At 36.7% G+C, this 12259-nt stretch overlaps 1 protein-coding gene across 1 annotated transcript in view; it reads right to left on the bottom strand.

Annotated features, from left to right (window-relative positions):
* Positions 1 to 12259, bottom strand: part of CAMKMT (calmodulin-lysine N-methyltransferase) — a 477469-nt gene that overhangs the window by 63196 nt on the left and 402014 nt on the right. Inside the window, 3 exon segments of the mRNA XM_044659467.1 lie at positions 4612 to 4675; positions 5726 to 5780; positions 7669 to 7729. Of these exon segments, the coding sequence (XP_044515402.1) occupies positions 4612 to 4675; positions 5726 to 5780; positions 7669 to 7729 (180 nt within the window).

Below are 12259 nucleotides of genomic sequence, written 5' to 3'. Positions count from 1 at the left end.
GAAAGGAATGAACACTTACCTAGCACCTACAATGTGCCTGGCAGTGTGCTAAGCACTTAAGAAATATCATCTCACTTGATACTCTCAACAACCCTATGAGGTAAATGCTATTACTATCTGTATTTTACAGTTTGGAAAAATGAAGGCAAACAGAAGTTCCAGGGTCACAGAGCTAGTAAGTGTTGGAAGCTGGATTTGAACTTGTTTTCCTGACTCCAAGGTCAGTGTTCTGTTTACTGTGCCACCTAGTTGCCAAAACAGTATATACACAAGTAAATCAAGATATGTATTTATAATATATAAAATAATACAAACTTAGAGAAGAAAACAGGAGTGAGAGAGAAGACAGACACACACACACACACAGAGAAAGAGAGAGAGAGCGAGAACTAAGATTATCCACCCCTCTCTTTTGGTGCCTCTTTTTGCCTCTAGAAGCTTCTTCTCCCATTGTCTCCTTCAAAGATTGAACTCAGGACCTTCAGCTTATAAGACTGAGGCACTGCCTACTGTGCTAAGAAGGCGCTCAGCTTTTCTTAGCTGCACCTACCTGGGACTGTCATTTACCATAAGGTCCAATATTTAGTCTGAAACTGCTAGCCTGAAATTCCCTTCATGGTGGATTCTCATGGGAACAGGGAACCAATACAAGCTTTGGAGTCTCCAGCTTAATCAGCTAGTCCTAAAAGTTGAGATTCATCAGATCTTACTGGGCTACAAGTTTGGAATTTCTAGATTCCATGTTTATATCCCCAAAGCCTTCCTCTTTTAAATATCCCTATTACTGTTGAGGACACCAGCAATTTTCTAGGCAACCAGATTTGTAACTTTGGTGTCATTCTAAGTTCCTCATTTCACCCCACATATTCAATCGATTACTAAATCTCATTATTTCTACCTTCACAACATCTCTCAAAAACATCCCTTGCTTTTCACTCATAAGCACCACTATGGTTGAGACCCTTATCACCTCATAGTGAGGTGCCTCAAATCTCAAGCAATTCCAATCTCATTCTCCTCTCAGCCACCAAAGTGATCTTCCTAAACTGTAGATCTGACCATATCATTCCCCTACTCAGGAAACTCCAGTGGCTCCCTGCTACTGCTAAGATCAAATACAAAGTCCTTTAATTGGCATTTTAATTTCTTCACAAACTGGTCTCTCCCTACCTTCCTAGTTTTCTCAGACTTTACTCCTCTCCATATACTCTGCCATTCAACTACACTGGCCCATGTCTCATAGGTCCATCACTCCTTTCAGTGCCTTTGAATTGTTTGTCCTCATGCTTTCTTCACCTCTTCCTCTTCACTTCCCCAACTTCCTTGAAGACACTGCTTATATACCATCTTCTGCAAAAGGTCTCTCTTGGTCCTCTCAGTTGCTAATGTCTTCCCTTTCAGGTTACTTTACTCCCACTTTAGTGAAAATACATATATATATATATATATATATATATATATATATTTACATGTTGTCTCCCCATTAGAAACATAAGGTCCTTGAAGATAGGACATACTTTTGCCTTTCTTTGTATTTCTAACACTTAGCATAGGGCCTGGCACATAATAAATAAATATTTGTTGATTGACTGACTGACTCTGACCCAGCTATCTAGATTAAGGGCTTGGGGGAAAGTGAGAAAAATTAACCTGCTCACTTTCAGAAAACATTTAGAATTTTAAGCAAACCCTAAATCCCAAAGTAAATGCTCTGAGGTGTTATAACTGCATATTAAAGAATCTTACAGTTTTGAACAAGAAAAGACATTTTTTCCAGATAAATGTTTTGAATTTAAAGTTCAGTGTATCGATATTTGGAAGAAATTCTGGTAATGTTTTTATTCTGACAAAAAAGGACCTCATAAATTCTGTAGTACAGAGATTCAAAACTAAATGACCACTCATCGTCTTAAATGTAAAAGGCAGATATAAAAAAGGAAAAAAAGGGAAACAAATGTCACGAATGGTGTTCCAAATAAAAATAAAACTTGGACCTCATCAGATTAAGAGAGGGAAATCAGACCCAGTTGCACTCATTAAACAGAGATAACAACAACAACAAAAATAATTTTTATAATGATGATAATAATACACAGGCAGATACTCAGATGCAGTGTACTCTTGCCAGGTTGATTTTCAATTACATTTCACTGATGTATTCATTTGTTTCTTAATGTGCTCATCTTGCCCATTAAGAATAATTAGCAGCTTTGCTTAGAGATTTCCTGGCTCCTGGCAGTGTTTCCACATTTTTTTGTTGACATTCATTTTTACTTTTGTAGAAAGTAATTTTTGGATAGTATACTATAACTGGTACATGATTTAAGCTTTCCAAATTTTATAGGGAAAGTGTAAACAGTAATTTTAAGGAGAGTTTCAGCCACAGAACATGAATAATATGCATAATTCAAGGTATTACTGATTTCTACAAAAGGTGGGCAGAGAACTAGAAAACAGTATTTCATTCATATTAATTTCATTCATTAAAAGAGATTATTATAAATTCCAGCTAACCATAAACTCTGTTAGTAAAGTAACATTAGTATTAAAAGCTGGCAAGAAATCATCACCAGCTTTGATGGTTTTATATCTGCTTTTTTTATATTTAAGAAAAAGAAAATTAGGTCTGGGTCTTACAGGAAAGGGTATGTTAATATGGAACAACCACAAGATAAAAATAAGCACATCGGGAGAGACTGGAAGACAGTAAAATAAAACACAATACCCATTTTGGCATATGTTCTTGAAAGGGCTCACTCTATCTACATTATAAAGTTTTTTTTGCCTCCTGCCCTACGGCCCCCCGCTATATTAAACCCATTGTAAAACCCAGCACAATAAAGTGCTCTGAATGCTGAGCTTCTGAAGACCAAATGTTAAAAATCCATTTTCTTGGGAGGGGGCTGCACCAATCATTTCTTTGAAAGGCCAGCAGAGTGAATGCAGAATCTGAGATTTACTCTATGATTTCAAGACCTGGGATGGTAGCTTCAAAATGGAGCCTATAAAGCATAGGTGTATTAATTAAATGACATTAACATTTTTACCCTTTGGGGAAAGCTTTATGGTTTAGTTCAATGAGAGGGTATTTTCAATACATTTGGATTTACATTCTGTCTAAAGACATTTCCCCAGTTTGGTAAAAGTTCAAATTGGTCTGTGGGCCTGTTAAAAGAGGTAGCTGCCACCTTGCAAATTACACTTGTTACTGAGGCTTGAAAGTTTTTGTGGCTAAAATACCTCTCTCTTCTTGACTAATCACACCTTCACCCTGCCCCAGTTTTCCTCAGCTCATCAAATTGGGCTAAATGAGAATACCTAATTCCTTCCTGATCCCTGGTTTCCCAGTGACATGCCAAGGAATAAAACTACGGTATCGATATAAATTCAGTTAGATTATAACAACATCAGCTTGTCCAAAAAACATTTGGAAAAAATGTCAATTTGTCCCTTCAGATCATGATTTAAGTCCTCATTTTAAAAGACCAAAATTAGATTGGTCCTGTTTTCTTCCCTGCATTTTTTTTTAAGTCTGTCAGACAATTAGCTGGGTGGGGCTCTTCCAAATGTACAAGTGGAGCTGAACAATGTTAGCTGATGTTCTTGTGCCACCCTTCTTCTTCAGTGTGAGTAGCCTGAGAGGGCTGCTATGAATTCCTTGGAAAGAGAAATAATAATTAGTAGCCAAGTTCCCAAAATGGAAATCCAAAGCACACACGAGGCCATTTCAAATACAATTCAAAAAATCCAAGCCCTTCTGACATCTCGGTTGGCCTAAGAATCAAATAAACTGTCTGTCTTCATGGGATGCAAATCTTACACAAACTGAAAAATCCAAAGCAAACATATCTTCCACTTTTCCTCTCGATTTCTAATGACCATTAACCTTCCCTGAGCAAACCAGCTCTATGGCTGCAGTGGCCACAAATTATGCTTGCTTTCTTAAAGTACAGTTCAATTTCCCCCAACTCTGTGTACATATTAGTAAAGTATAATCTAATATAATAGGGTATGCACTATAATAACCTATTAGAAAAAAGAGAGATAGGTTTTCGTAATCCTAAATAAAAGGCAATAATGGAAAACTGATAGCCATTTTAAGTGGAGGATGTAGATAACTTCAAAGCAATTATAGTGCTAACACTATTATAGGAGAGTAACAATATTGTAGCATACACCTCACATAATAATATAAAGATTAATACTTGAAAGAAAGCTGGAAGTAAATTTTTCCTAGTCTCACCCAGAGCAATAAATACTAAATGAATGAATAATTTCATATAATGGCAGATTTTCTCCAAAGAATTTCACTGAAAAAAAATAGAAAGAGAACATCTGAAAAGTAACAACCCGATTTTATATATTCTTCTGCTGCCCATAAATATGCATCTCTTTGATAAGAAGTGATGTGTAGAATATTTCAATAGGAAAACAATATACTTTTGTTCACTGAATTCCATATATTTCTACTTTTTTAATTACTTATGAGGGGAAACTCTTTTTTTTTTTAAACATATATACCCCATGCTGTCTTTCTTTCTATCAATTGTTCCTCAGCCAGGAAAAAGGAACGAGCACAACAAACCCCGTTTTCTATCTGAATAAGGATACTTTTGATGGCCTTTTCATTCCCATCAGTTAACAGAACTTCTTTGACATCTGCAGAAATAGCAACCTGAAAAAAAAGAGGGGCATAGCAAACAATGAGCAAATATGCTTGTCTGTGTGGAAGTGAAGACAGGAGTGACAACCCTTCAGTATCATGCTTCCTCACCTATTTCTCTGTAACAATCTTCAATCTTTTTTCATTTTATGTCTGCATTATTTTAATCATTCAATCAAATCAGTCAATACTTTTATCATTCCATTTGCGGGAGCCTCTATCTTGCTATCATTCTGTTCAGTAATTGCATTGTGACAGCGGATGATGGTATTCTGAGAGGCTTTCATTTGCGGGCTTCTGTTTATCTAGTAGAGCCATCATACGAGGCTGTCACTCTGCCTTTCACTCGGCTTCTGTCTGACTGCCTCATGCCCTTCATATAACTTTGCATTGCAGGCAGATGGCTTTGTAAGGGTAATTTTTTTGTGAGCTTTGACATGCTCGCACATTGGGCTGTAACCTCGACACATTGTATGAGAGCGACAGGTTTGTCAAATGCCAATCAGTGTAACAATATGCTTTTATTTGTAGAGACATAAAAACTTGTCTAATGCACTGTGCTGCTACATAATATCTCCTGAATACATGACTCAGAACCCAGAGAATGGTGAACGACGTTCCTGAATGGCCAATCTAATTCAAAAGAATCTAATTACTGAGAGCTCTGGATCATGTTTGTTGGTGTAATAATGCAGGCAAAACATTAGCAGCTATATCATGGTGCTCCAACTGTGATTCGCCAGGCTATTCCTGTATCTTAGCAAATGGGACTATAATCTGAAAAAAAAAATGCTTTAGCTATGGCAATGAAAGACCGTGCGTGGCCTGGAATGTCACAACAAGAGATATTGACTACACGGAGGTAAAATGTTTCTGCTCATCGAGGCAACCATAAAATCAATATGACCCGAAAGCAAGTCAATCTAGAAGGTCTCTCAAGGCTCGGCAGCTTGACCGCAGCTGATGCTGTTGACGGTTCTCTGACCCAGCAGTTGGAGGCACTGGAACATTTTTTCTTTTGTTCCTCCCTCTGAATGGGATTGGAATTGAGAAAAGACCTACCATGAGCCCAGCCAAGCATGTCATGCCACCCCCTAGCTCACACACAGCAAGGTCCCTGAAAGAGAGAAAAGAAATGGTAGAACCCATACAAATTAGATGAAAATGGCCAGAGAGACATATATGTTACAAGAACAAATTGCCATCTGCAGTAAGAACGACACTACCAGGAAGTTGTAGAGACATGACTAGGCTACCTCATGTCGTTTTGCGTTTTAAAAATAATTATGAAATAGAAAAGTCACAAAGCAGGCAAATCAGTGGGGGTTCCCTCATTAGTGTTCACTGCAACATTACCACCGCTGAGCTGAAAAATCTGAGAAGGTTCCCTTTTTTCCCTTGTCAATGGCGCTGTCTTTTAGAACTAAACTGGCTAGAGTAGCGAAAGATAATTGTCAGGAAAGGATAACACTGTTAATCCACATTCATTCCTTCAAAAACAGTTAGACAAGTAAATGGTGAATATATGTGTGTATACCTATATCTAGCCGCATACACACACAACCCACACAAATAAATGCACTTCGGTATGTTTTTTGTTGTTGTTGTTGTTGTTGTTGTGTGTGCTGTTTTTTTTTTAATTCTGAAGCAAACATAATCATTTTGGAAAGGCAAACAGCCCCACAAGGAACAATTATACAAAGAGCATTTAGTAAGTAACACTTACATCACAAGTGACCCCAACACAACACAGCGATTAAACAAGGAGGAGCATATTAGGGCTAAACCATCCAACCCAAAGCTAAAAAGTAAGACTACGGCTTTGACTCAGCCTCACAAAAGTAAGGCAGTTTAGAGTTAAGACTGAAAATCTGGCGTGGCACTCTGCACTTACCTTCCTCTTTATGCCTAAGTATCTCTCCAATACGGGTGACATTCTCACCCAGGATGGGATGCTCCCTGATTGGAGCGCCACAGAAAAGCTTAAGCTCAGGGAGATGAGCAAATGCTAGACTTTCAGGGCAGATTTGCGGCCCCAATTCTCAACTGCCCTGCTTTTTCCTTGGTACACTGAAACCTTCAGAATCATTTCTTCTTCACAGTTTGGGGAATTTCTTGCCTTAGGGTGAAAAGAAAAAGCAGGACTAAAAAGAAAAAGAGAGAGGATAGAGGGAAAGGACTTTCACATTTTTTTTTAATGGACTTAATCGCCATCTAGTTGTTCAAAGTAATTATGGACTGGTTGGTAAATATGGACCTAAGGAGTTTCAAAAATGTATATTATTGAATCAGTCTGATAAACACATATTTTGAAAAACATGCACCATGATTCCTAATGGCTCTTTTGGAATCGTAGTGGGGCTACTGAGTAAGCACATATTTGATGATTTTGAAAAAAATGGGAATTAAAATGAAAAAAACCTATATTCTCTAGCTCTACCAGGCATCTTTAGGAAGTCTGAAAGAAGCAGATATTTTAAAAAATCCCACCAACTGATTCAACCTAATATGCACAGTCATAGATGAAAATATTTTTTGCAAGAGTTGATAATCATCATTTATGCTTTACAAACACATATTGTTAATTATATAAAATACCTTTAAATCCTGGGATAGGATGGCATTTTAAATAAGAGTAGTGCAGTGTTATTTATAAAATATTCTTTAGTGACTTCCTCAGTTGAAGTTGAACAATGTCTATTTTTTCTGACCTTCACAATCAGAACTGATCGATCAAGGCTTCACTTTTGTTTTCCCCAAATCAAAGTGAAATAAAATGCCTTGAGTGGAAATCAAAAATCTTTGACATGTAGCAAAAAGCTCACTGTGCAATATTAGTAGCCAAAGGCTGTCTACATTTCTTTGTCAAGAGCTACATGTTTTCACCTTGAATTTTTTCTTACAATTTAATCTGAAGACTTTAATCATGGAAATCTTTATACCATGCATGCAGATACAATATACCTAATGGCCTGCAAAGTGTCTTTTAAAGTGCATCTTGGTACCTGAACATCTGATTGTGCTTGAGGCAATAGTAGGCCAGAACCTCTTCAGAAGGCCAGATACCTATAAAACACAAAGACAGGCACATTTTGAATAGAAAAGTCCTCATTTTTTAGACTTTGTCATTACTTTAAAAGCCATTTTTGACTTGAGCCAAACTTAACTATTCTTACTATTTGAAACCACACAGCAAGTATATTTTTTTCTTGGCTAGAAAATGGGAATATGGTTACCATTTCATCCCAGAAAAATAACAATATGTCTTAGATAAGTTTTTACCCAGTTAATCTTCCAGAAAGGTTCTAAATGAGAGCAGAAGATTATAAAGAGCAATTATTAAATTCCATGTACATCAGTATTTTACAATATGGGAACCTGTTTTTCAGCTAATTATCAGTTTTTATTGATCACTTTCTATGTAATAAGTTCTGCATGGAATTCAACTATCACAATAAAAATGCATTTATTAATAAACCATAAATTGCAATGGGCTAAGGCACACTTAATGGATATAACAGAAACACCAGTCCTTGCCCTGAAAGGGGTGTGGGAATATAATATGTGCATTAATAAGTGAATATGAAATAAATGAAAAATATTTTGAAATGAGAGATTGCTAAAGATTGTGGGAGGTCTTATGTAGAAAAGAGTGCCTGATCTGAGCTTTAAAGGAAGTTAGTTAAGGATTCTACAGGGTAGAGGTGAGGAGGGAGGGCAAAAACAAAGGAAAAACCATTTATAGGGCAAATTAATTCATGAGGATCTTCCATTTAAACTTCTTGTTCAATCCAATGCCAAATCCTATAGCGATGACTTCTTTTAATCTCAAGGACTATTTATACTGATTATTTCAACTAAAAGACATTTTTTCAAACTGTAGATTTCGAGATCACTTAATTTAGTCAGCCAGGAAGTCAATAAACATTTAATGAGAACCTACTAAGTGTAAGCTATCATGCAAAAGACAGTCCCTGCCCTCAAAGGAGCTCATAATCTAATGGGGGGGTGTGTGTGGAAATAAGCAGAGAAATATGTACAAACAATATACAGGAGAAAAATAGGAAATAACTAAGAGGGAAACCACTAGAATTAAGGAGATGGGAAAGGTTTCCTATAGACGATGGGTTTTTAGCTAGGCCTTGAGCACTTAGCAGATAGTTGAATTGGATTAATTTTGTGTTTAGACAATTAACTGTGTTTGTAAAAAATATAGAGGCAATAAGGTGGCAATAAGAGGCAATAAAATTAATCTTCCTGAGTTCAAATCTTGTCTGAGATACTTCCAAGCTGTGTGACCCTGGACAAGTCACTTAACCCTATTTGCCTCAGTTTCATTTCAATTGAACTGCAGAAGGAAGTGGCAAACCACTCCCAGTACCTTTGCCAAAAAAAAAAATCTCAAATAGTGTCACAGAGTCAGACCCAACTGAAATGACTAAATGCCAACATGAAAAATATAACATTCATCAATTCAACAAATACATATATATGCACATGCATATATATGTATATATACTCTGCACAAAGCACTGTGCTAGGATGCTAGGAGCCAGTATATCTGATAATAAATAAGGCCTAGGGCCTGTCTTCAAGGAGTTTACAATTCAGGAGGAAGAAATAAAACAAGAAAACAGCTATTATAACTCAGGATACTATGAAAGATCTGAGGAAGAATACTTCCACTGGGGTAGGCAAAAGCAGGAAAGGCTTTAATGGAGAAAGATGTCTCTGAGCTAATGCATTCCAATACATTGTAGAATTATTGAATCTTGAAGTTGGACAGGAACTCAGAGATCTTCTAGCTCCAAATACATAGGATTACAAAGGAAAACTAATTATATTGAAATAAAAATATGCATTTTCCTGTCTAAGTTCATAAATCCCCTGAAATCAAGGGATCCATAGACCTCAAGTTAAGAGCTCCAGTACCCCCTAGAGGAGTGCCTTGCTACATATATTCAGTGTGGGGCCATTTGGACTTTACTTGAAGGATTCCAGTGAGGACAAACTCCCACTACCTCCCTAAGTAGCACTTTCCACTTCTGTATATCTTTAATTTTTAGGAAGTTTGTCTTTTAGCAACTCTAAATGTGCCTCTTTATGCAACTTCTTCCCATTGTGCCTAATTCTTCCTTATGGATCCAAGCAGAATAAATCTAACCATATAATCTATATACGTATATGTGTATATATGCATAACAGCTCTAACCTAAATATAATCACACAGTGTATGTATATATAAACATAAATAAATGTGTGTATGTATGTACAAATATAAATATATGGAGAGAGAGAAATACCTTTAATTACCCTGAAGGTAGTTATTATTTCTCCCCCCAAAACTTTTGTTCTCTCAACTTAAACCTTAGTTCCTTTAGCTAATACATACATGGCATTATTTCGAGTTTTCTTACTATCCTGGTAACCCTCTTTTGGATGCAATACAACTTGGCAATGTCCTGCTTGAAAGGTGGCACCTAGAGTTCAACATAATACTTCAACTGGGGACTAATTTAAAGTAATCCACAAATGTTTATCAAGTGATTATTGTAGACTAGACTCTGTGCTATGACAAGAGCAGAGAACAGTGAGACCATTGCTTTCCTTCTTCCAGACACTATACTTCTTTTAATGTAGTCTAAGATAAAATCAGAAATTATATCTTCATGAGTTATCACACCAAAAGTCAAGGGCAGCCATCTTCAGAGACATGTTCTTTTCATGGCTTGAGTATAAGAATGTTATGTCATGGCAGGGATGAGAACACAAGGTTCTCTGTTGACTTTCTCAGGCACTTAGGGCACACACAAGAAGATTTCCTTTCTTTCTGGATACAATTCTAGCTGTCACCTCTGAGAAAACAGGCTGCTTCAAAGAACGAGATGACAGTAGAAAAAAAAATGGAAGGAGGTGTGGGACAAAAGTCCAGGGGATTCAATTGACAAGTATTTTTGCTATGGAACAAATAATTCTTAAATTAATTTAGATAAGAAGCCTTATGGGGGCCTTCAGAAGAACATGGAAGGCTTAGTAAATAGTAGTCAGAATCATAGCATATTAGAGCTAAAAGATATCTTAGAGACCCTTTGATCAACCTTCCCTTTTTGATCCACCAACTAACTGAAGGAATAGTGGCGAAGTAATTTACATTTAGTTAGCAGCAGAATTGGAACTAGAAAACTTGTGCTCAGCCTCTGGTTGAGAGGGGGAGTCGTGGGGCCAATGACACCCAGGCTGCCTGTCAACTACAGTAAAAGTTATAGAATTAGAAGAGAGACTATGATCTTACAAGAAAGTTCTAGGAGGAAATCGGGTGGGGGGAAATGACAGTTACACAAGGGAAAGAGAATTTAGTTACATGAACAAATCATTGAGTCTGAGAATCTTAGAATTAGAAGAAGGTCCTCAAAGATCACTAGGTTTAACCCAATCCGTATCTAAACAGGATATGCTCTTCAATATAATGGGTAGGCATACCTTTAGGGAAAAGGTTTTCACTACCTCATGAGACCACCTATTGATGGAGACAGTTCTAATTGTCAGGAAATTTTTCTTTCTTTTGCATTTCCATAACTTCTAACCCCCACTGCCAATTAAGCCTTCCAGAGCAATGACAAAATCCTCCCTAATACTATATCTTCCAAATGATGCCTCTCCAAATACTTGAAAATAGGTATTAAGCAATGCCTTTCCCATGCCCTCTCAACTAAGCATTTCTAATTTCTACAAACAATCTTTGTATGACGGAGTTTCCAATTTTCTTCCCATCCTAGATATTTTTCTTACAGATATTCCAGCTCATCATGGAACACAGTACTCTAGGTGTGTTCCATCAGGTCAGCAAAACTGGGATATCTCTTCTGTCAAACTGAAAATAATGTTTATATTGCTGTAATCAAAGATTGCATTTGTTTTTCTGGGTTATGCTACTATATTGTTGCCTTTCCCTATCTCTCTTAATTCTAGTGCCTTTCCTTCTCTGTTTCCTATTTATCCTGTATATATGGCTTGTTTGTATGTAATTATTTATACATTTTCTCCTCATAATATTGTGAGCTCCTCGAAGACAGGGACCATATTTTTCCTTTCTTTTGTATTTCTAGTGCATAGAGCAGTGCTTGACAAATAGTAGGCACTTATTAAATGTTTATTGACTAACTGATGAATTCATATTGAGCTGGCCATTCACTAAAACCCTAGATCTTTTTTTCACATATACTTATCTAGCCACACTCCCCATCTTGTATTCTGATGCTGATTTTTTTACCCAAGTATAGGACTTTGATTTATCACTATTAAATTACATCTTATTAGATCTGGGCAATCAATTTAGCCTTTATGGTACTCCTGTATCCTAACTTGATCGTTCAACAGCTATCTTTCCAAATTTCATTTCATCTGAAAATTTGATAAGCATGCCATCTATGCTTTTATCTAAGCCTTTGATAAAAATGTTGAACAACAGAAAGGCAAGAACAGATCTCTGGGTACTTTGCTAGAGATCTTCTTCCAGGATGACATTGATCCATCAAGGACTATTTTGGGGTCCAGCCATTTAATCAATTCCAACTCTACCTAACTGTACTGTCATCT

Source organism: Gracilinanus agilis, chromosome 2, assembly GCF_016433145.1.
Source record: "Gracilinanus agilis isolate LMUSP501 chromosome 2, AgileGrace, whole genome shotgun sequence".
Lineage (NCBI taxonomy): Eukaryota > Metazoa > Chordata > Mammalia > Didelphimorphia > Didelphidae > Gracilinanus > Gracilinanus agilis.
Note: the sequence above shows the minus strand (reverse complement) of the source record. Positions and strands in the feature narration are given on the sequence as shown.